The 25,639-nt window shown below is 43.1% G+C and overlaps 1 protein-coding gene across 1 annotated transcript; it reads right to left on the reverse strand.

Moving 5' to 3' along the window:
- Positions 1-1,718: 1,718 nt before the first annotated feature.
- On the reverse strand, positions 1,719-4,198 carry LOC147889546 (isoindolinone tripeptide biosynthesis cluster protein B-like). The gene is made up of 2 exons (XM_087392079.1): positions 4,015-4,198; positions 1,719-3,915 (listed from the first exon to the last, which is right to left on the reverse strand). Exons 1-2 carry the CDS (start codon positions 4,155-4,157, stop codon positions 1,983-1,985), a joined length of 2,076 nt encoding a protein of 691 aa, XP_087248205.1. The 5' UTR covers positions 4,158-4,198; the 3' UTR covers positions 1,719-1,982.
- Between the last annotated feature and the right edge of the window lie 21,441 nt (positions 4,199-25,639).

A 25,639-nucleotide genomic window follows, 5' to 3' on the forward strand; every position in this document is an offset into this window, starting at 1 on the left:
TCTAATTCCCAGTGTAAACACGTAAATAAACGCTCTAATACACGCGCAAATAGACGCGCTGATAAATGCAATGTTAGACGGGCCAGTATTTTCTCAGTTTAGACACGCAAATAGACGTGTTAATACATGCGCAAATAGACGCGCTGATAAACGCAATGTTAGACGAGCTCGTATTTTCTCAGTTTAAACGCGCAAATAGACGTGTTAATACACGCGCAAATAGACGAGCTGTTAGACGCGCTATTAGACGTGCCCGTAATTTCTCTACTCAAGCAACGCTTATAGACGCGCCCGCTATTTTGCGCGTCTACCAAGCGTGTCTATAGTTGCTTTGTGTTGTTGTGCTATAAGTGCCACGGATGTAGTACAACAACACCCTTTGGTAAGGACATAGGACAACGATTTGGTGGGAATCTGGACTCCTTTTGTATTGTGTCCTTTTTGGAAGAAAATATATTCTGTTGGGGCATTGTCTACTTACTGGTTTGCACATATGTATGTTGAGTTCATAAAGTAAATGGCAGACACAATATCTTGAACTTGCTATGTAATGCTGCTGCATTGTTGTTGTTTTCTTCGACAGGAGGATAGCAACAACGTTCCTGTTCTTCGAGGGCAAGCGAGATTTTGCAGAGTAGAAGTTTCTCATGTGGACACCCAAAAGCTTGGAGGCCTTTGCAATGTTGAAATCTTGGCATTCTTGCCCATCGGAATTCATCAACATCATCATAGTAGACCTTTTGAAGACAACTTCATCATGGCTCCATGGTTGTTTAACATGGGTTAAGGTGTTGCGTATATTGCTTCCTGCTACAACTAAACTTCTTCATTGGAACTATGCAAATGCTTGATATTGGGATGAAACAAGATTTACGTGAAGATATCCTTTCTACTTTCTGAGTCCATTCCTTTTGTTTGTTCTTCAAAGAAGGAAACAATCTCCTTTGATATCTTTCGTCTCCTGTCCATGTTAGATACAGCATTTTCATGATCTGCCATAGCTCGCTTCGCCCTTGCTTTCTGCTGTTGCTTTCTTTTCTTTGCATAGGCCGACTCTACGAGCTTGCTTATAAGCTTCTTATCTCAAATTGCACTACACCGCATGTAACCTAGCATACATTCAAGGCTCCATCCAGTGCAACAAATCTCATTTCAGCACGTTGATGAACAGATCCAGTGATTTATAATTGCAAAAACAATTGCAGACCTATTTCGTGCAAGGTTGCAACAAATGGCTACGGTGTGCAGAGTCTCAAGAATTGCCTCTCAATTGTCACCAAAGGATCAACCGAGTCGCGCCTTCAGATCTTTACGATAAAACTTCATGCCACCAGCGAGGCATATCTGATTTCACCGCAAATTATTGTGCAAGCTCGCAGTGTTAGAAAAGTCATGTCCAAGATTGGAGTTTGAACACTTAGAAGAATTATTTAAGTAATAGATGAACGAAAATTTTTTGGTTCTAGAGAGCAAAAGCAAAGTTATGATTCAGTTTCATCCATTAAATAGGAAATGAATTGGAGATTCTTTCAGCCAAACAATCCTACATTCTTAAAGGACACACTGAGTTCATACATGAAGAAGGTATGTACTTGGTATATACTTTGGGATTGTGTAGACACCAATGGGTAACTAGTTGGTACCAAAGAAGAATACTTTTCATTTTAAATTTAGAAACAAAGATGCATATAATAACAGAGAAATATTCCAATTTCAAGTACAATTTATTATTATGTCATAGTATAATGTCATAGTATCGCCTACAAATAGTCGTGGAGGGATGCGACTATAAGTCTATAGTATAAGAGGAGAGACATAGATTATGGAAAACAAGTAGGGAGAATACATAGATGGTGGAGGACAAGCAAGGCAAATAGTATAGCCTAGGAAAAGTCGTTTTGAGGGATGCAACTATTCTAGTCTATAGCATAAGAGGGCAAATATATCTATTTATGAGCTAGCATGTTCTTGGAGGAGAAACTTTAAGACAAGGTGGGTTCTTGTAGGAGTGCCTTGTAGCCGGAGACGACCAGGTCCATGGAGTCATGCACATGAGTGAGGGTGAGGGGCTCGTTACTAGTTTGAGCCCAAGTTTGGGCAAGGGCCACAATGTTGCGAATCTCGCGACCATTGAGGGAGTAGCCAAGGGAAAGGAGGCTGGGAGGGGCAGGTTGGTCAGGGAGGCCCGCACGAGTGAGGAGCGTGCGCCAGATTTGGAGCCGTTGTGGATCATCGAGGTCGGGGTAGCGGATGCAAAGGGAGATGCGAGATAGGAAGGCAATGTCGAAGGCTTGGACACGATTAGTGGTGAGGAAGAGGACCCCGGCATAGTACTCGAGGAGGCGGAGGAAGACACCTGTCATGAGGTTGCGTTGCACATCCACGTTGAAGGCACGGCGTTCGAGGTAGCCGTCCGCCTCGTCGAGGAGGACGATGGCACGCCAACGGAGGGCGATGTTGAGGACCTGGCGGAGGCGAGATTCGAGCTGGCCAGCGTCCTCGCCGAGCTCAAAGGCACTGATGGCCCAGAGGGGGCGGTGGAGCATCTCGGCGAGTGTCTCGGCGGTGAGGGTCTTACCGGTGCCTGGGGGGCCGTAGCAGAGGACGATGAAACCCTCGCCCTTGTTGGCGATGACGTCGGTGCGGCGACATGGGCCGAGTTCGGGCCCGGAGAGGTGTTGAGTGACGAGTCCACGGAGCATGTTCTTTTGCTTTGGGCTTCGCATGACCAACTGGTCATAGGCGGAGTCGTTGAAGTCGATTTCACGTAGGCCGCCAACCTCAAAGCATCCCCATTTCTTCAAGCTCAGCGAGAACCCATATACCAGCGCAGGTCCTCTCTTCAGCTTCTCTTCTCCAGGCTTCATCATCTTCTTCTTCGCCACCTTCTCCCCTTCCACCTCCCTCACCAACCCCGTTGGTGGCTGCGCATTCCCCATTGGATAGCCTGGATTCATCTTCGCAAAGCTCAACAAATCTATCACCACCCTCCCATCCGCATTCTGCCTCTTCACTTGCCAGTTGCATCCCACCAGCTCCACATAGTTCAGCGATCCCTGGAACCGCATGAAGCAGAACGGCTGCTCCACCGCTACCCTGTAGAAAGTCTCCCCGTTCTCCACGAACCTCGCCTCCATCTCCTCCCGCTGTTCCGCTGAGAATAGGAACAACGGGCACACCTCCAAAGTCTGGAATGGCACCTCCCCGTCGAACTCCTCCATGTCGTAATTGACAGTGCACTTGCGATACCTCTCCACGTTGTAGTCCATCACCTCCAGCTTCACCCGAAAAATGTTACCCGACATACGGCTGTGATACTGCCCGTTCACCACCTTCGCGTAGCAAGCTTGATCTGATAACTTGCACCTTCGACACACCTCTACGCCAGGCGTGAGAAATGTCCACAACATTTCGAAGGAAACGCGACCCTCTTGCTTCATCCACTCGTACTTGCTCACTGTGTCTTTGAATTCCAGCTCCACAAAGCGTGACAGATGCTTCAGATGCCGCCAGCGCGCCGTTTCCTCCTCTCCAGATTCCTCTTCCATGCCGCGTACCTGCGCCTCCTTCAATTCTAGCTCGAGATTGGTCCGGGCCAGAAACATGTCTTTCGCCTGGATGCTCGGCTCCTCGCACAGGGCCTCCACCTTGTGTGGCAGACACTTCCTCACGAAGGCTATGAGGTGTGGACAGCGGAGCTTCACGCTGACATCCGGAGCGTCCTTTTGGGAGTTGATAAGCGAGATCACCTCGAATGGCCACTTTGGAGCACCCGAGGGCGCATTGCCGGGCTTGCTCGCCTCCCTGGTTTTCCACCTTCCCTCTTTGCTTGAATACCATTTCTCGTAGCAAGGCCACTGCCAGTTCGGGTCGTTCACATGCCCCATGCATTCTTGGGACTCAGCGTTCGTCTCGCTGCAGCAGAGGCACGATTAGTCTCTAAGTCGCTTTTGTGCGTTTGAAGCAAAGTATAAGGCACAGAACTTGTGCAAAGATGAAACGTCTAGTCTTTACCTCAACGTGTCCTCGTTGGGAAGGAAGGCGGAAGAAAGATTGCGGTTAACAATATGAACCCGGGCGAGACGGCTATGATCGAAGGGGGCGCTTTCCAAGACGTTGGACACAGCTCCAAAGTTCCCAAAGAAATTGTCCGCCATGGCTAAACCTTCCAGTAAGTGGGAAAGGAGTGAGTGCTCACAACGACTGGCGCTACGAAATGAGTCTGCGGAGCTACGAATATATATCGATGTGCAGGCGTGACTAGACGCTCAAGAGGAGAATTGTCGTTGGAATTTGGACGTCTTCGCCACGGAAAGTAAGAGGAAGCTTCGTCGTTGCCCCCTACGCTCAAGAGGAAGCTTCGCAGAATTGTCGTTGGAATTTGGAAGTCTTCGCCACGGAAAGTAAGAGGAAGCTTCCTACGCTACACGCGGAAATTCAGCTGACATGGCACGCTTCTTTTTCTCGCTTTCGTGGAAAAAAACGAGGACCATTATAATGACTTTAACCAAGATTAGTGGTCTTGGAATTTGGTACGTCAAACGCATTAATTTTCTTAACATTTCACCTTGGTTTCTATGGGAACAGGGTCTTGCGTGTCCCCTACGCTCCAAGAGGAAATTCATATAAAGTGATCCGCTGCATTTCCTCGCTTGACCACTTGACTCGATGCTTTTGTCAGGTTTAGTTGTTTTGGAATTTGGTAGGAAATTCATCTTTAGTGGAAAGTTTAATTTTCCTCAACATTTGTATATGGGAAAAGGGTTAGGAGTTTGGTGGGAAAAGGGGTTTTTTTAAAAACCCTTTGACCTTCATGTCTTTTTCGCATTTAGTGGGAAACTACGCTAAACGGGTTTTTAACTAAATTTGGTATGAAATTCATCTTAGATGGCATTCACACCTTGGTGTCTTTGTGAGAAAGGGTTCGGGGATCGAGGTTTCCTAAAAAACTATAACAAAAAGTGTTTTTTTAAACCATGTGACCTTGGTGTCTTATTTGGTGGGGGAAACTATGCCCAAAGGGTTTCAATTTAGGGAACATGGTAGGAAATTCAGCTTATGTCCATGCTTAAAGTCTCATAGAAACTTATACAAAAGGGTTTTTTTTGTTGGGAATTGGATAAGGACTTCACCTTACATGGTATGCATTAATTTCCCCCAGGTTCATTTGGGGAAAAGCGTCGAGGTTTCGTGGGAAACTATGCCTCATTCTATGTTTCCAATCACTAAAAAGGGATCCTATGCCTAAGGTTGGAGAAACAAGTAGCTTGAGGCCATGGTCCAAGGTGGGAGAAAAAGTGGCTATTGCCCATCCCAGCCTCAACGTCTTGAGGCCTGGTCCAAGGTGGGAGAACAAGTGCCTATGGCCCATTCTACTCCCAAGACCTTGAGGCCATCGTCCAAGTTGGGAGAAAAAGTGGCTATTAACTGTCTTAGGCCAAATTTACCCATCCTATATGGGACTAATGATGACAAATAGATACCCATCCATGTGCTAAGGCTCTGGTTTTAAGATGGGAGTAATGGTAACAAATAGATTCCTACCTTAGATAAACCCCTTCTAGTTCCATCCATAAGCTAATGATCTTGGTCTAGCATGGGAGTAGTCTATCCATGAGCTAATTCCTAATACCCTCAGTAGCACAAATACACACTAGTGTGCCAATAGATTTTCTATGCTTTTCGAAATAATGACAAAGCAAGTCCAAGTTTGTTTTGTTATTTAAACCTTCTAAAAATATGCAAATGTCAAATTTTGAAGGACTTGGACCTTGTATACATCCTACCTCTATCTTCAAGCAAAGCAAGCGTACCTGCCCACCCCCATTGTAGCAGCCACTGCACATGTTACAATTGAAGCAAGGGTAAAATTTGGACTACATGTTAACTTGCCTTAGAGGAAAAAGTTCTAAATTATGGAATGGACCACCCAATATATAAGAAAGGTTCTTTTCATGACTTCTGGTTTGCTCTTGTTAGACCAAATCTTGTCTAATTGAGAAAAGAATTTTTTGGATTTGGAGTTGGATGTTGTATTGTGCCATTATTTTTCCAAAGTACTATTGTTTTTCTTATCACATTTTTCAAAGCATTAATATGTGTGTCTTTATTGGGAAATTTATCTAGTATTCTATTGATATATAAGAATTGAAAGTTTTGTGATCTGATGTTGGCGGCCTGTAAACATGTATTACAATGTATTTATGGAATTGTGTTTTAATACTTATATGGTTAGTCAATGTTGTTGTGTTGCAGGGTCTTTTTAGAGTTGCGATAGTTATTTTTTGTGTGAATACGAATGGATTTCCCATGAAAGAGCAGACTTTGTTTATTATTGTAAAAAATATTTTTCATGTGTGGGTAATAAACACCACTGTTTCTTTCTTATCTTGTTTTTGTGGTTTTAATGTCTATAGACTACAAGACATTACTTTTTCAATGCGAGGCTATTACCTAATAGTTAATGCCATGGTCTGACTCCATGTGGGCCATAGCGTATAATCAAATATTCTTAAATTAATCTTGATAATTCATTAGCGAGTCGCCATGGCTCGTGTGTTAAGGCACCAATCACCACCATCTTCATCATGAATGCCAAAATTTAATGCCACATGCAACCTTCTCCAAGTGTTGAGACTCAAGAACTCCAGAGATTCAAGACTCACAAAACTTAGACGATATTCACATCTAATGCCTATCACCTGCTCTAGGCTAGGCCCTGCATCTTGCCTTTGCTATCCCGTGCTCCACCTTCTTCCTTGCTATTTGCATGTCATGGCAGTTCTACTTTCTAATGCTTTATAAGGAGAGCATGGAGAGCTGACTCTAGAGGCAATGTTCACCACGGGTTCACCATCTCTTGTTCAATTCACAATACCTTGTAGCCATATATGAGGTGACCTATTTCATTTTGTACTAATGCCTATGCCTTGCTGAAGACTGACTCATACTTGCTGAAGACTGACTCATACTTGCCTAGCCACAAGAGTTCAATTCATTTTGGTACACTATGACCATTCATACCATTTTCGATGTCTTTTGAAATAGAATTTACAAAAAAAAAGAAATTCTGAAAAGTGTAAGAGATTCTATCAACATTTGCATCTATAAGAATGTAACAACAAAATTACCATCAACACTATCGTCCATATTTTCGTTAATATAAGGGCTTTTCGATGAAAACATCGACCTTAATCTTAACTATATTTTTGAAACTGTAGTTTTTCCATAAACTATTTTGACATAATTATCAATTGTATTTTCAACCCTAATATCAAAGCTGTGATTTTCCTAAAAACCAATTTGATGGAAATATTGACAAAAATATCAACTCTTGTAAAATATCTCAAGGCCTTATCACCAAAAATATCGAATCTACTTTTATTTACATGCAAATATTTTTAGGACAGATGAGGTCTTGGCCAATCCTTAAATAACTCCTCATTAGCTCTTTGTAAAAAGACTATATCACATTATTTTGGCCATTTTATTTGTGTATTTGCATAGTTTGATTACAAAAATGTAGGCTTGTGGTATGCCTATTCATGTTTTCCTACTTCCTACATTAGCCTACTACATATTTACATCCTGTATTCAACAGCCTATTTGGACTAGTTGCTCCCGTCATCCTTATCATTGCTCCCATCATCACTATCCCCTTCATCTTGCTCCTCAATTCTCTCTCCAAGCATTGACCAAGGTTCTCGTTCAATGCCTCTACTAATTATTCATCTTCATCTTGATCATGTTCATGAGCATAGTTGTTATCAAATAGTATATCTTATAGTTGTTCGATTTGAGCATTTGAAAATCAATGTGTGCAGTTTAAAGAGGTTGCATCATAGAATGGTACAAATTCCCCACTTGTTGCGATGAGGTTGAAGAGAGTTTTTGTACCATCTTCATTGGTGTATGTGTATGCATCCTCCGTACCCACCCTACCCATTTTCATGGACCAACATTTACAAGGCTACATGTTAATTTGCACGATTTAGATGCTACATTGCAAAACATACTAAATGAAGAGAAATAGTAGCTATGCACTTAGAAATTAATGACAAAATCAATCCTTGCCCACGAGGCCAAGTAGGATTGGCCCACTTTAGTCTTCGTGCCAGTCGTTGCTCGCTTCTGCTGATCAAACTTCTTGGGCATATCCTTGTTTGCCTTTTTGGACAATCATCATTGTAGTTTTGAAAGTCCTCCATCACCTTGTTGAAGGAAGAGGAGCAAAAATTATGCATTTGGTTCATGACTTGTGTACCTTCTGTATCCATTATGATGAAGTTCTTGGCATCTTGATCAAATAGGGGAGGATGGTGGAACTCTGGGAGTCAGTATCCCTTGTGCCACTTCCAACACCATGCTCGAGCATCTATGTGGACGATGTACCTCTCTCTCTCTCTCTCTCTTTGTCTCTCTCTCTCTCCCCCATGCTCCATGACTAGCTTGAGATATCTCAATGGAGGCAGAGGGTAAATGTGAGCTCCACTACGGTCTTTGCTCTTTGAATTCCCACATTATATTCTCTCTATCATGTAGATCTAAGAGGGCAAGTACTCTCCTTGCCTTCTGTATACTCCTACCTGAGTGGGTGGGGTCCAAGGGTCTTTATTCCCTTGCTTGATCCTTTGCTTGCCATGCTTTCAAAAGAAACACAAATTTTTTAAAAGAATGGAATAGGATATTTTTTTAATGGAAGGGGGCATAGGTGGTAGGGGAGAGGATGGGGAAGGGGATGGAATAAAGGAGAGGGTGGAGAAGTGTAGGGGAAAGGATATGGGAGAGGATAGAGGATAAACATGGAAAGGGAGATTGATGATATAGAGAGGGAAACGGATAAAGTAGAGGGCATGAATATGGGAGTAGAGGAATGGAGAGATGGAGGGATGGAATAGGAATCATTAAAAAAACCATATCTTTTCAAAGAAAGTAGCAAAAATAACATGAAAAAAGCAAAACAAACAAGGTACGTACTTGGAGTTTAGAATGGATAGTAGATTGTGAAGCCTAAAAGACAACAACATAATGTTTTATGAGGAAAACATGGTGAAGTTCATTAATCGGGCCTGCCTAGCTTTAATGCCTACAGTTATTTACATTGTTAGTGTTTCCTAATTTCAAGGGATTAGTGGGGTATTTGAGGTGTTCCAATGGGAGTGCTCCTTTTTGTGGGGCAATGCCATGTTGAGGTGGAGCGTGGGCAGACCTGCAAACAGCCCCTATTGACTACTCCTCTTACACCGGGGACCACTCAAACCATCCCCCCCCCCCCCCCCTCAACCCATGCTTGACCCTTCTCCCATATGCACCTCCCCGAAATAAACCTACAAGTCATTCAAGAGGTGGTAGGCCCTTCTAGGCAAAATTTCCCCCCCTCTTAGCTTGTTATAGGCCTGCCCCCTCCTCTTCTCTTGTCCAGCTCCATTCTCCCTCCATTTTTCAAACGTGGGAACTCATTTGGCATCTTCTCTGCCCCCTCCTGCTTTGGTCCACTGTCTTTCTCCCTCTCCAGCACGTCCTGTAGCAGCTGCTCATTCTCTCTTCATTCCTAGCTACAACACCTCCTACAGCAGCAGCTGCTCATCCCCCTCTGCTCTTTCTCCCTCCATTCCGAGCTACAGTACCTCCTGTAGTGGCTGCTCATCCTCGCTGCTCTTTCTCCCTCCATTCCTAGCTACAACACCTCCTGGAGCAGCTGCTCATCCCCCTCTGCTCTTTCTCCGTCCATTCCTAGCTACAACACCTCTTGGAGCTTCTCTCAACCTTCAATTGCACCCTCTATACCTTCTCCCTCTCTCTCCCTCTATCGAAGCTGCTCTCTCCCTCCAAGCTGCAATTTTTAGTCCATTATTGCTAATGTGACCTCTGTAGAAGCATGGTGAGGAGACCATACATGTACTCTATGTCCCATAGGAGCAAAAATGCACTGGGTGAATGGGTGCCTTGCACCTATAGCCTGAATGATTGGATAGTCATGAGAGGATCTACCAAGGGTCCACATAAGCTTCCCAAGAGCAAAAGAGGTGATCTTTTTCATGAATGGAAGGGCCGCATCATGAAGTTCAAGCTTGGGAAGAAAGGATGGCTTGCAAAGGTGCAACACATCTACATGGGGAAGGACATGCGCCTTCCTCCGTCACGCAATCAATCGACAATACCATCGCATTGTAAGTCTGCATTTTGTGTAAGATTTTGAAGTGTAATGAGTCAGTTTGAAATTGTATTTTGAAATAGAACCAGTGTAATGAGTTAGTTTGAAATTGTATTTTGAAATAGCACTTGTTCATAGCAGATGTATTTCCTTTAGACTTTGAGGAGTGTCGAGTGCTTCTTAGGTAAGTTTACTGCCATTCATGAGGATTTAGGAAGGCAAATGCATGCTGGAGAGAAGTCCTCTGCTTTGAAATAGAGAAATATCTATTGGTATAATGCCAAGTACATTACTCCAACGACAGCATCAGGCTATGGCCATCTTCAATGCATTGCAACACCACAACTTGAAGACATGGACTGCAGCATGGTGGACCCAAGAACAGTGCAATCATACAAGGAAAAGATTACAAAGGATGTGGGCATGGCCATGAAGTTTACATTTGGCTCTAAATGGGTAAGGTTGTCTTGGTTTATTTCTCTGCACAATTTTGCTTCTTGTTTTCAGAATATTCAGATGCACAGAACAAAAACCATGTGGTCATGCAAGTGCCTACATGAGAATGCCCTTGAGGAATTGCTTGGGGTGAATTGGGGAAGCAGGTTAGGTGAACAAAAGGGTGATATGTTTCAATGCCATGTATGTAAGGACAATGTGGTTGTCAAGTACCACATCTCCCACCAAATGTTATATTTTACTTGCCACTATAGGTATTGGAAGAAAACAGGTGGCAATTGGCTCCCCGTTGACTCTAACGACGATGATAATACAGGGGTAAGTTTATGTATTGGTTCTCACTTAGGAGATGTCAAGAATGTGAATGTCACGTCACAGTGGACTCTCAGGGACGTGCGGGAACACCTAGTGGTCATGGAGGATGGCATGTCTGAGTCCTTTCACTTTACCTTAAATGGTGAAAAGGTACCGGGAGCTCAAAAATGCCAAAACCCTCTATGGCGCATATGAGGCCTGTTTGACTTGGGCATTTCTGAGCTCCCCGCACGATGCCGAACACATTTGCCTTCTTCCACGCGGTGAGATTCTTACTAGATTGCTCAGAAATGACCATTATAGCGCAAATATTTATCTGATAGCATGCTTTTGAACATAATAGTGAATGAAAATATTAATGCCAACAACAATTAAAGTTACAAATACAATGACAGTATAAAATAAATTTTGTAAAAGAACACAAAATGGGGCACTATATAAAAAGTATATTTGTATTCATATAAAATAAAATTTGTATACAATAAGGCTTCAGAGCCTTTCTCTCTTCTCTAAAACACTGAGAACATCGGGCTTTGAATTACCAAATATACTCCTAGCTCTAAACCTAGTCGATAGAGAGTCAACGCTATTGTCGTTGCTGGCCAGGGACATGGCTACTGCAGTCAATGCCATACCTTGAAAATTGGTTCCAAAGGCATTGAGGACAGCCATGCGGTTCACCAAAATGACCTTGTCAGCATTGCAATTGATGTCAGCATGACCAATCACTCGTGACAAGGCCTTGCACTTTAGGAGGTCATCAGTGCCATGTGGAGAAAACTTTTTGTGGATAACCACAAAGCGCCCTTTTGCTTCGCTTTTGTGGATAACCACAAAGCGCCCTTTTGCTTCGCCAAGGTAATGTGTCAGTGAGTGATCTCGGCTGAAGCTACTGCAAACAAGGCGTTGCCGAGATGAGAATAGGTCGACCTCAAATGCCTCCTGCAACAGTCCCAACATTACATTAGAATTCTGTTAAAGCAAAAGTATACCAAGAGAGAAGAAATTCAAAGCTCATAGTTTCTTACCACTATGGAGTCGTCATGCTCAATCCATTCCTCTTTGTCAATGAGGATGGATCCAGAGGCCTCCTGCTGTCTGGAGTGAGATGTGGAGTCTTCTTCTAGAACATCAGGTAGGTCGGAGTAGATTGATGTCTCTGCATCTTTGATTTGGGCCAGTGTTAAAGCAAGAACCTCTTCTATTGAATCATCTACTCCCAAAAACCCAGGTTCTTGCATAGTCGTGTCCACCTCGTATCCACACAGGACACCAGGAGCTTCATCCTCCCAAAGACCAAACATAACCTCTATGTCATGGAGAAAGAGGTATTGTTCTCCATCGACAAGAAGGGGAGCAAGAAACCATATCACTATTGTGGGGTCAACAGAGGTGGTGCCCGAGGTGGATGGAATTTGAGAAGTAGAATGGGGTTCAGGAGGTCGCTGGAGCACTTCTAGGGCCAATGAGCTTCCCGCTCCTCAGCTTCTTCATCTATGGGCTCTTCATTGTAGATGTTCGGCTCATCTACAGAATAAGAGGATCGGAAAGGGCAGGGGCAAGGTCAGGGCTTGAGGTCGAGGCCTCCTCTTCCATTTGTCCCTCCTGCAGAAGGAAAATAAAGGTCCTTTCCCAGGATAGGAACCTATTTCCTATGTTTCAATGACTCCGCATGCTAGGAGGTCATCAGTGTCCACCTCCCTAAACCCTAGGGGTGTGAGCTGTGCTCGAAAGCGATCTAAATGCTTCACAAACCTGGGTTCTTGATTGAACAAGTACTTCAAATAATCAATTGGGACCCATCTTTTTGTAGACTCATCAAGTTGATATGCAAAACTCGCAATGTGGTCTTGCATGTACTTGATGAGGTCTTCAAAATCGTCTCCGGCTCCCAAGTAGGTGCCTAGGACATCTATGCTCTTATCAAAGACTAGAAATAACTCCTCTTCTCTATCAATTAATGGAGTACAGGAGATGAAATTGTGGAAGGTAGACCTAGCAAAATCCATGGTAGTTTGGAATTATGGCTATGATAGTGAAACTTTGAAACTAAAGTAACTTTATAACCTATATCTACCCAAATGTTCTAAATATAAAAAATAAAAAGAATTATAAATTTTTTGGGAAAAACTTGACATTGACATGAAACAAAACCATTCAAAACATCAAAATTAATTGCACCACTATTAATTGGAAAATGTCAAAATCCACAATTGTTCCACCCCACATTGTTTACAATCTTCAATATTGCAGGAGGGATAAAAGTGGCACTATGCACGAGCTTCTCTACATGCCACAATGCCGAACACATTTGCCTTCTGCGCCACGGTGAAAAAACATCATTTGACCACTCAAATTCACACTGAACTTGCATAAACTAATGGAAAGCATCACGTAACATGTATAATAACATGGGAACAGTAAGAGAACATAAAAATATATTTTATTCATTGGCCTCAAAGGGCAGAGATTTACAAAATGATTCAGATTACACCAAATGAACCTAAACAACATCTAGGGCCTAAGGGAGGGATCGGAGCAGATGCGCTTGGTGAGTGCAAGGTCCTTGTCCATCACTGTTACTCTTTTGGCATGGATAGCACATAAGTTTGTGTCTTCAAAAAGACCTATTGTCATTTGCTCTGTTGCCTCCTGAATTGCTCCCATAGCGCCTGAAGTGAAATGCACATCATCCTTGTAATGTTGTGCTATTTCATGTACAACACGCTGGAAGGGTGCACGGGGAATGAGATTGTCCATGGTGGTTTGGAACTTGCGGATCTCCTGAAGTGCCTTCACGCTTGATTTTTTGCACCTCTTAATCTTTGGGGGACTTGTACTAGCCTCTAGACATGGCCCCATGGCCGCTTTGAACTTCTTTCGCCTCTCCTCCCTTGCAATCGCCTCTTCTGTGTCTGGTGGGTCCTTCGAGGTGGCTTGTCACGCCTAGGGGTCTTCTTTGTCCTTGGTCTGTTTTCCTTTTCATGAGGTTGTGAGACAGCAGGCTGAGGCTCTTGCTCAGCTCGTACTAGAGGCTCCTCATATGTGATAATATCGAGGCACAAAGGGTTGATGGTGCTCTTCTATGCGCCAAGGTTCATTATATTTGCGAGCCCGCAAAATACTTCCTCTTGTTGTGGCCCTTGTAATCTCTCCATCTCCTCTCTTTTCCTTTCTTGCTCCCCTTGTTGGTCTAGATGCCCCATGCCAGGACCCCATGGAGGAGGGAGGGGAAGTTGATCATGATTGACTGGACTATTTTTCCCCTCTTGGGAGACCTCTCTACTTCCACGGTTAGTTGTGTGGAAGGACTAAGAGGACCCCTAATCGTGCTTGGACCTTCATTGTGCTGGGATTCCTCATGGTGCTGAGATCCCTGGGATCCCCCACTGCTAGACCCACTGGATGCCGTTTAGACGCTACCCGTTCTCCTGCTCACAACTCCATGGCCTCCGAACACACTGCAAGCCCCAGTGGCCAAGAGGGCAATGATCAGCAGGGATATGAAGGCGGTTCTCATAATCAGGAGTCCAAGCAACGCGAGTCCCCACCATCCTCCAAGCCCCTTGCATTAGCCCACTAAGCATTCCCTAATCCATTCCTTATGAGGCCCTTTTGAGACCCCAATTCTCCCCTAATGCTACAATGATGCAATTTTTTCATGTGTGATACCATTTTGACCTTCACTTTGGAGAACTTGTGCAAGCAAGAACCAAGGTGTGGTGGACGAGTTCATTGACATTAACTATGGAGTTACGTAACATATTTAGTAACGAGCCATAAGTTATGGAAGGAAGGAACTCCAACACACACTTGATGATGTTAGTGTTGTGGGGGTTTCTTTCATTAAATAAGAAATTCATGAAGAAATACTTCTTCAAATACAAGCCTACATTGATATTTGCTTTCATGTGATAAAAAATTAAAGAGAAATTATGAAATCCAATTTCACATACCAGCTACAATGCAATCCGATACGCAGCACTAGATGAAGCATTATAGTCCATATTTATCAATTTCTTTATCTACCAACTATTCCAGCATTACAATATCCATCATGCATAAAAGGGCATTGAGGTGCACACAGTGATGAAACACAAGTGCCACAGTATCAATGAAACAAAAGTGAATGAATAAGCAATATTATATGATACTCTCAGTGAAGACTGTTGTTTGCTGAGTTCCAGAATCTCTACACGGCACCAAATGACTTCTTCCAATTCACAACTCAAAATCTATGAAACTTCCAGGCATTCCAATGTCATATAGGTCACCATCAACAGCCAAGGAAGTCTATACCGTTATGAATCACAAGCACTACCAGAATATGAACCCATCAACATACAAAATCTGAATCTGGTCATGCACTACCAGAATCTGAACCCATCAGCGTACAAAAAAACATTGCACGGCCTACAAAATCCTCATCGAAGCATTCCAACAACTACAAATGAATAGCCGAGTGTGCCATGTTACTTTTTAGTAACGTACATTTTACCCACTATGCGCATTTCCTCTACAACTTGCATCCTCAACTTGTTTCATCTAATTCAATAGACACATTGTAAATGCAGCCTGCATAAGTGGAGCAGTATCCACAAAGCCTAGGATTTCTAAAGAAGAATCATGCACTCTGTAGATGTCCACAACGTAAGATTACGAGATTGCAAAAGTAAAGAAGTCAATGTGACAACATGCACAGTCCTTACCTTCTGCATACGCCTCTTTACTTGCTTGCTAAAATGCTTTTTTTAAAGATTGAACTTCACGCTCTTTAGTATGGGACAATGTCTCAGTAAACCCCTATTTGCCAATCTTTTACCAGATGGATTGATGCAAACCGCACAGGCTGTATCTCTACGTAAGAAAAACAGTAAGTCAACAACATCATTAAGGGCAGGCCAAAAATTGTTGCATTCGTTGTACAATACCTGGATGAAATCCATTATACCTGGATCAAGTACATTGTCGTCAAATGTGTTTGCTTCTACCTTGCAAAGTTATGCACAAGATTGTGCATGGGAGGCTGGCACACATCTTGCATGAAATAGTCATAGTCCTATGCTTTCTACTTGACCTTCTCAATGAAACCATCACCTACGAAGGACAAAATTTGATTGACATTACAATAACTTTTTCTCATACACAAAGAATAAAGTTGATGCATGTACCATCAAGTATAAAGTGTGCAACTTCCATACAGATTTCTTTGCCCTTTGAAACCTTGTTTCCAACACCTGTACAAAGTCCACCATCGAACAACGTTAAATTCAACTACTTCTCAGAATGTCAGATGAAAGCTACACACTCCTGGTTGGACAAAGGGTGTGAACCTTCAACAGGGGCGTTCATCGCATCACAATAAGGATTAGTGCCACTAGCACATGCTTTGGCAACATCTAATGTAAATCAAACCATGAAATCAAAAAATCAATCGCTCAAATTGCAATCTCATAATATTGTTGAAACAAAGCCTATATGTTGGAAAGTGGATGATACACAGCACTCGACTTTAATTCCATTCTTGGTATCCTCAACTTGAATGGTCTTCCACTTTCTTCCGAGCACCGAGCCGTAGGAAATTTGGGTCAAATGTTCGAGGAAAATCTCTGACGCATGCACAACCAAATGGCTTCTTTAGATCCTCTACTTGAATGGTCTTGCGCTTTCTTTTGAGCACTGAGTCATAGGCAATTTTGGGTCAAATGTTCGAGGAAAAGTTACAATGCATGTGCAACCAAATGGCTGGCATTTGCGGCCACGTCTCCTATCTCTATATATTTTCATGATGTGTGTGTGTTTAGATTTAATAGTCCCATCAATAAATGAGCCATACAATTAATTCCACCATTTGGATAAAAAGTTATATATGAGACATACAATTAATTCCACCATTTGGATAAAAAGTTATATATGAGACAAGTACAAAAATATATTTACGACATCTACGCTGGGAATCAAAAAATTGAGAGTTTGCAAAAAATCTAACAAAATTGAGAATTTATAATCATATTGAGTTTGGAAATAGGAACACAAGATTGGAAAAGGGTGTCGAATCTATTAGGTAGTCCAGGCTCCAAGGTTAGGGTCCACTTACCTACCACCATCCAAACCAACCAGTTGTTAGAACAATGAAATTTGGATACACAGGTAATGCACTCATGTGGCAGAATGGTATGTCTAGTTGAAATCAATCTATCTTCTATGTTGTTTACGGGAGGAGTATATACTATATTTGTGGGTAGAGTCATATGATTAGCACAAAATATTGGGACCTTGTCTTTGTTAACTTGGTTTGCACATGATGCACATACGATTTTTTTGGTCGAGTGAAAGCCATGCAAGAGTAGGCCATGTTCTTGTAGGATAGCCTTGGCAAATTCAGTAAGATTTTTTACTCTTGCATAGAAACTTAAAGTTCCAAAACAAATATAGGGGAACTTTGGAGAGTCTGTCGCCCTCTTTTTGAAATTTTCCTAGTGTGAGACGGATTTCCTTTTACTTTTTAATGATATTTGTTGCTTTTTGAATCATTCATGGTTGTTACTCTAATGTGGTTATGCAATCTATATACTTTATTGACTATGCCTTGAAAACTGTATTTGTTTTTTGGAAATACCCTCATGAAACAAAAGCAATCTCCTATGCGAGTACATGTGGAAATGCACGTTTTCATCATTTTTTCCCATAGATTGTAAGGTCCTCCCCTTGTCTTTTGGAATAGTGGACATACAATTGGGGGGTGGTATGTCTCATCTAGCATTATTATGTGTGGTTCCTTTTTTTGTAGTGGCTACATTGTGTATGTTAACTAAATTTTCCATTATGTTTGAGAATTTTAAAACCCATTTCAAACATGCTTAAGAATCTTGTTAGGCAATCGAGAATGATTGATCTCGAAATGAATCGGTACCTACACATGTGGCAACATGGAGTCTTGTGATATGATTTTCATGATGTGCAATACGCTTGCAAGCTAGTACTAAGGAGTTGTGTGCAAGCTTGTAGACATTCCTATGGAGTTGCAGAGCATATTAAGTAAGGATTCATAAGTTTTTGATGGAATGAGCTCCAACACATAGTTGATCATATCAATATTGTGGGTGTGGGTTCCATTGAACACCTTATTTCTTTATGGATTCTAATCATCGAAGTTCTCCACCATGCCCATTAAATCTGCCTCATCATTATTTGTATATGTTTTATGACCTTGTTTGTTATCCTTTGGGAATATTGGACATAGAGTTGGTGGATTGTATACCCATTGTATGTCTCATCAAGAAATGGTATGTAGCAGTGTGACCTTGAAACCCACATGAAATTCACTCAAAAAACATCTTAAGAAATCATAAGTTATTGACGTTGAAGATGCTATTGTGTCTACAATGATGCAATTTTTTCATGTGTGATACCATTTTTGACCTTCACTTTGGAGAACTTGTGCAAGCAAGAACCAAGGTGTGGTGGGCGAATTCATTGACATTAACTATGGAGTTACGTAACATATTTAGTAACGAGTCATAAGTTATGGAAGGAAGGAATTCCAACACACACTTAATGATGTTAGTGTTGTGGGGGTTTCTTTCATTAAATAAGAAATTCATGAAGAAAGACTTCTTTGAATACAAGTCTACTTGCTTTCATGTGATAAAAAATTAAAGAGAAATTATGAAATCCAATTTCACATAGCAGCTACAATGGAGTCCGACACGCAGCACTAGATGAAGCATTACAGTCCATATTTATCAATTTCTTTATCTACCAACAATTATTCCAGCATTACAATATCCATCATGCATAAAAGGGCATTGAGGTGCACACAGTGACGAAACACAAGTGCCACAGTATTAATGAAACAAAAGTGAATGAATAAGCAATATTATATGATACTCTACGTGAAGACTGTCGCTCAGTTCCAGAATCTCTACACGGCACCAAATGACTTCTTCCGATTCACAACTCAAAACCTATGAAACTTCCAGGCATTCCAGTGTCATATAGGTCACCCATAAATAGCCAACAAAATCTACACCGTGATGAATCACAAGCACTACCAGAATCTGAACCCATCAGTGTACAAAATCTGAATCTGGTCATGTACTACCAGAATCTGAACCCATCAGCATACAGAAAAGCATTGCACGGCCTACAAAATCCTCATTGAAGCATTCTTAGGTTATTTTGTAGGGATCGAAATGTATCCCAATAGCACTAAGATAGTTACCTCAGGGTCTTGACAAGCTATTCTAGTGTCATTTTTGATACCGATGCTCTAAAAGGTTCGAGTGGATGGTTGTGGACTCGTTGTGGACCTCCTTTTTAGACATATTTATGCTCCTCTAAGCATTGCATACCAAGAATCATGAGGTGGACTAATCAATTGACCTTGCCAACTTAGGTCTCTTAGTGCCTTGAGATGCCATCTCAGTGCCGTATCTAGGATAGGTACTGTGGATGACCAAAGTGTTGATTTATGGGTAAAGGCCTCCTCATTAGATGTATTGATAGCCCCCAAATTAGTGCATCACAAGGTAGCCAATCACATCACCCTCTTTATTTATCTATCCCAACATCCTAACAAAATAACTTAGTGCCCTATCTATTTGTAAGCCCTCTTGCAGGAGTTTTGAGCCAAGATATGATCTAAGACATCCCTAAGTGTGCCAAAAAGTCATAATGATGATAATAGATGTAAACTTAATCTCCATGCTATGTCAATGCTTTGATATGATGTCCTAGTGCCTAAGCTTGTTTTTAGCCTTGGTTTGATTTGTTGTTATAAGTATTTTTTTACTTACTCCCAATGGTAGGTCTAGCTTATATACTTGGCTTGGGAGTGATTGGAATAGTGAATGTGGAGTTTTCTTGAGCCAAGCTAAGCTAGTTGCTATTCACCATGATGATGTGTCGAGGGACGTATGTTGTAAAAATAATTGATGTGAAGTTACAAAGACACTTCTAAGGTTTTATAAAGAGTGTGGGGACTAACAAATGGTACTTTTGTGACCTGACATCTGGATTTTCAACCTAGGGCATAAACAGAGGGATATCTCACCATGATGTTATGTGATCCTATGTGAGACTAGTGATTGATGTAAAGTGCCAAGGATGCTTCTTAGGATGTAGTAAGAGTGTGATATTGATAGTGTGACATGACTTGTTGCAATTATTTTACCATAGGACATTGAGGTAGGACTATCTTAGTGTGGTGATGTGAATGGGGCATTGGTGCACTAATCTGGGTAGAATAAGGGTTCAGACATTATACATTGTGTATATTGGTGGACACTAATTCAAGATGCTTGATAAAACATCAACAATCATCTAGGAATATGAGTAGTGTAGTAGATGGACTAATGTAGTATCCACCATATCTTGATGCATAAAGTGATATTAAATATCAATATATGTTAATCGATTTGTGCATTGTTCACTTTCAAATAGGCATACAACACATTGGATTGTTTATGTAGATCACCAAAGGTGATGGTGCATTAGTCAGTTTTGAATTTAGGAGACAAGCCCATATGGCTTCTTGTGTAACATAACTCAAAATCACGTACTTAACTTTGGTAGAAGATAAAGACGCATAGTCTTGATGATTAGATGACCATGTTATGGCACCATTTGTAAGGAAAAATAAATTATTAGAAGTAAAGCATCAATGAGGAGGATGTGTTTCAGCATTTGTATATCTATGTAGAACATATGAAGAACCATTCACCGGTCTAGAGTACCTTTAATTTTCCTTTAAGGTAGCATATCATTATCTGTTAATGCATCTATTAGATATGCTCAATGCCCCACCCTCCTGGTAACCACTAGTGGTCCAAGGTGCTCAAGTTGTAAGGCCCCCATATGAGGAGAAGCCGTGTGTGAGCCTGGGACACTGGATGTCAGATGAGGTCTATCAACAATGAGACCGTTGATGGTAGAAAGGTGATCTATGTGAGTGTAGCCTATGGGCTAGGCAGGGTAGGTAAGCTAGTAGCACAACAAGGCACATTGTCTTGATTGTGTGGGAGCCCCTTGCTCTTGCTGGGGTATAGGGAATATTCCTTGAATATTCTATGGACAACTAGTCGGTTCCACCGACTAGGTTGACTGGTCGGCTCCATCAACTACGTTGATCCGACTACCGCCCTCATAGCTATAAAGAGGTGACCTTCCTAGTCCACTGTATCAGATCAGATCTTCCAGGTGGTAGCTCTTCACTTGGTATTTGTCTAGATTGCCATCTAAGCTCCATTGTGGGAGTGCACGGGTGGACGGAACCATCATCTGTACTACATCAGTATTGAAGGAAAAGTTTGTTCATCTCCAGTTTGTTGCGTACTCTCTATTCTTTGTTCAGATTCTGTTCCGCTCCGCCGTGTAATTTAACAGCATCTTGTATAATGGTTACCTTGCTTAAGATCAAATGTACACAACTAGATCTAGGCAGGAGCTGTATTGAGAGAGAATATGTTTTATTTGAATTTGGTAATTTTAGCATATAACCACATGTATTGTTTTTAGAAAATTTAACTAGCACATAGCACTTGGTATTCAACACATAGCACTTTACGCTCTGCACATAATACTTTGCATTTAGCACATGACCACACATTTGTGTGGGGGGAGAGTTACCACACTTCCTCACCAAAGTTATAAACCAAGGAATGTGCCCTTCTTTGGGTTCATTTCAATTTGCATTTGGCACAAAGCACTTTTAATTTAGGACATAACATTTTGAATCTGGCAAATAGCACTTTGCATTTTGGCTTATAGTGCTTTGCATTTAGCACAAAACCACACATTTGTGTGGGGGAGGAGTTGGCACACTTCCTCTCCAAAAATTATAAGACCAAGGAACGTGCCCTTCCTTGGGTTGATATCAATATGTATCTGGCACATAGAGAGCAGTATACCAACCTCTTCTAGGCCTACATCCAAGCGAAGAGAGGAGTGTTGGAGGGCTGCAGACTAAGCTTGGAGAATTTGCCCACCTAGGCTGACTCCTCGGGTAGTAGGGTGAAGGGATCATTGGATGGAGAATCTACATAAGCTCACTAGGAGCACACGGGCTCATGGATCTAGAGATGCTAACTAGATAGTAGAGCTTTTGGTAAGATCAGAGAACCATGGTTTGGTGGGACTCTTCATCTCTTTTGTATATTCTCTATATTTGGATGGAAATATATCATTGTGGGTTCTACATCTTTCTTAGAGCATAGTCTATTTACTAGCTTCTTGCACACACACTCATGGTTGTGAAGTATGTGAAGAGAGTGGGAGAGAAGTAAGGAGTCTCACTTGCAGCTTTCTCACATACACAATGGGGGAATACACACAAAGGTGGAGATTGAAAATAGTTTTCCTCTTCTTAGTTGTGAAAGCCAAAAGAACTTTCTCTCAGTACAAAAGGAATAGGTGAACCCTATATGTGGGTCTCAAACCAAACTCAGCTAACCTAGGTGGCATACTAACTCAGCCACTAACTAGAGTACATAAAGATAGCTGTCATCCAGCTATTATTCATGGGCGGTGTACGAACTGCATCTGTAGCTAACAAGTCGGTGACATGAATGCACAACGGTCACCTTGGCATATCACGAGTGGAGCTCAATATCTCAACACTCCCCCTCGAGCTCAATCCCAATTCCTGCACACCAAGCAAGTATCTAAACTTGCGTAGCTTCTCTGTGCCCACTGCCTTGATGAATATGTCAGCTACCTGATCCTCTATGCTAACATAAACTAGATCAATAAAACCTACTAGAACCTTCTCCCGCACATAGTGATAATGCACCTCAATGTGCTTTGTTCTAGCATGATAAACTGGGTTATTTGCCAAGTGTATACTGCTCATGTTGTCACAATAAATAACAAGTGGCCCATTTGTAGATTGATGCATATCATAAAGTAGCTTACACAACCAAGCTACCTCACATGTAGCCATTGCTGCACCCCTGTACTCAACCTCTGTGCTCGACAAGGCAACTGTAGGCTGTTTCTTGCTGCTCCAAGTGACTGCAGCACTCCCAAAAGAGAACACATATCCACTTGTAGATTGTCTATCAGAAATACTACCAGCCCAATCAGCATCAATGTATCCATGCAACTATATCTGAATGCCAGTCTCATAAAATAGTCCATACCTCAGTATGCGTCTAGCCGCATCCAAATGCGGTTTCCTTGGAGCCTGCATAAACTGACTTACCATCCCAATAGCATAGCTCAAATCTGGCCTGGTAATAGTCATATAAATCAAACTTCCTACTATGCGTCTGTACATAGTAGGGTCTACGAGAAGCTCACCTTCATCTGCTCCAAAGGAACTGAAATAGGCTTACAACCTGTCATCCCATATTTGGACAGCATGTCTAATCCATACTGCCTCTGCAAGAGCCATATCCCACTTGTGGATCTAATCACCTCAATGCCCAAGAAGTAACGTAGCTCTCCCAAATCCTTCATCTCAAACTTCTGCTTCAATAGCATTTTCACATGAAGGATATCTTCATCACTATCACCTGTGATGATCAAATCATCAACATAAATGACAAGCAGCATAATGCCTTTCTCTGTTTTTCTTACATAAAGTGAGAAATCTGCCTCGGAAATCTGAAAGCCAATAGTGGCAAGATACTATCCTATCTTATCAGACCATGCTCTGGGTGCTTGCTTCAAGCCATACAAGGCTTTCTTCAACCTGCTAACAAACAACATGCACATAACCTGGTGGCTGCTCCATATAGACCTCTTCTTGCAAATCACCATGCAAGAAAGCATTCTTTACATCCATCTGATGTAAAGACCATCCCTTTGATGCAGCCATAGCAATGACTGCTCTTACGGTTGCCATCCTTACAACCGGACTGAATGTTTCTTCATAATCAATGCCATATGTCTGTGCATACCCCTTGACAACTAATCTTGCCTTGTATCTGTTCACAGAACCATCTGCATTGTGCTTCACCTTGTAAACCCACTTGCAGCCAATTGCATTCTTGTCTTTAGGCAAAGGCACCAATTCCCATGTAGCATTTGCTTCCAAGGCATCCATTTCTTCATCCATGGATTTCTCCCATTTTTCTTTTCCCATGGCTTCCTCAAAAGAAGTGTATTCTGGTTCATGTATCAGTTTGACCATATAGGCATAGTGAATGGCTATAAATCTATCATATTTCAGCCTATCCACAGGATACTTAACTCTGGTAGACCTACGCAAAATCGGCTCACTACCAGGTGCTCTCAAAACATCCGTTGTCTTCCTTACTCCCATCTCTACTTACTATAAACTTAAGAGTAGAAGGGTTATAGCATCTATACCCTTTCTGCTGCAGAGAATAACCAATAAAGATGCACTTCTCAGCTTTTGGAACCAACTTGGATCTCAACTCATTTGGCACAGCTCCACGACACTTGTCGGGCTAGCATCTGCAACTTTCAACACGCTCCTGCGAGCTTCCCCCTCCCCCTCCGTACCTCTACCTCCCCTAGCCCTCCTCCTCCTCGCCTCGACTTCACCTCCCCCTCACCCACTGCCGCTGCGCCCTCCCTCGCCATCCCTGCTCACCTCCGCCTCACCCCCCCTCGCACCTCCGCTCACCCTCCTCGTAACCCCGCCTCACCCCACCCTCACCCCCTCACCCCGCCTCACCCTCCCCGCCTCGCTCCGCCCCCCCTCGCCACGCTCACCCCCCCCCGCTCCGTCTCTCCCCCTTGCCCCTCCGCTCCACCCCTCCTCGCTTCCGCTCCACTCACACCCCCCCGCCTCCCGCTCCGCCCACCCACCCCTCGCCCCTTGCCCCCGCCCCCTTTTGCCTCACCGCCCCCCCTCCATTTCACCCCCGTCTCCCCTTCCCGCTCTCCGCCCCCCGCCCCCTCGCCCCTTCGCTCTTTTTTTTTTTTTTTTAATAAAATAAAAATCCCACCCTTCCCCCCGCCCCCCGTCCGCCTCTCGCCCCACTCCGCCTCTCCCCCACCCCCGCTTCCGTTCCCGCCTCCTCTCCACTGCCCCCGATCCCCGCTCCCACTCCTCCACCCCGCGCCATCTCTGCTTCCTGCCCCCCCATCCCGCTTCCTCCACCCCCCGCCCTCCATCCTTCCCACCACACCCAGGCTCCACCCTCCCGTATCTACCCCCCCCTTTTTTGGGTGGCAGCCTTTTCCTCATCGGAAGCCTCGCAGTTTGTCTTGGCGGTATGGCGGTCCCTTGCCCGGAACCGGAGGCCCAGACGGACCCTCCCTCTCCAGATGCCTACCGCGTCATCCTGACAGAGCAACAATCATCTCGGGTTCAGGAGGTCGCCAATGACTTTGCCCTTACCTCTGTTTATGGCAGAGTCATTGGACATTCCCCCTCCAGATCAGCCATCAGGGACTGGCTCCAGTACACTCTCATGCTAGAGGACGGCCATATTGAGGAGGTGGCCCTTATGGGAAGGGGCATCTTCTGGCTCAAACTCTCCAATGCGAAAGCTGCGAGCAACCTGATTGCTAGCTCCCCCACGACTGTGGATGGAAAGATTATCATGATAGTCCCGTGGTACCGCGGATTTAGCGCAGCAGATTTTGATGCTCGGTTTCGTATACCTCGTCATCCACCAGTGACGCTAGTTTTTCCAGGTCTTGCTGCTGAGCTACGGCCGATTGTCAGGGACCTAGGCTCCCACTTTGGCTGGGTTATGCACAATACTTTCGCCGATGCGGTGACTACGGCAGGAGCCC

The sequence above is a fragment of the Dipteris shenzhenensis genome, chromosome 20 (genome assembly GCF_047967505.1).
Source record: "Dipteris shenzhenensis isolate YYH24624 ecotype China chromosome 20, Dip_SZ_1.0, whole genome shotgun sequence".
Classification (NCBI taxonomy): Eukaryota; Viridiplantae; Streptophyta; class Polypodiopsida; order Gleicheniales; family Dipteridaceae; genus Dipteris; species Dipteris shenzhenensis.

Bases quoted from the DNA above. Each gene is read 5' to 3' on its own strand.
- LOC147889546 (XM_087392079.1), bottom strand. From the start codon at position 4,157: ATGGCGGACAATTTCTTTGGGAACTTTGGAGCTGTGTCCAACGTCTTG. The intron at 3,916-4,014 runs GTAAAGACTAGA...CCTCTGCTGCAG, and splicing joins CCCAACGAGGACACGTTGAG to CGAGACGAACGCTGAGTCCC.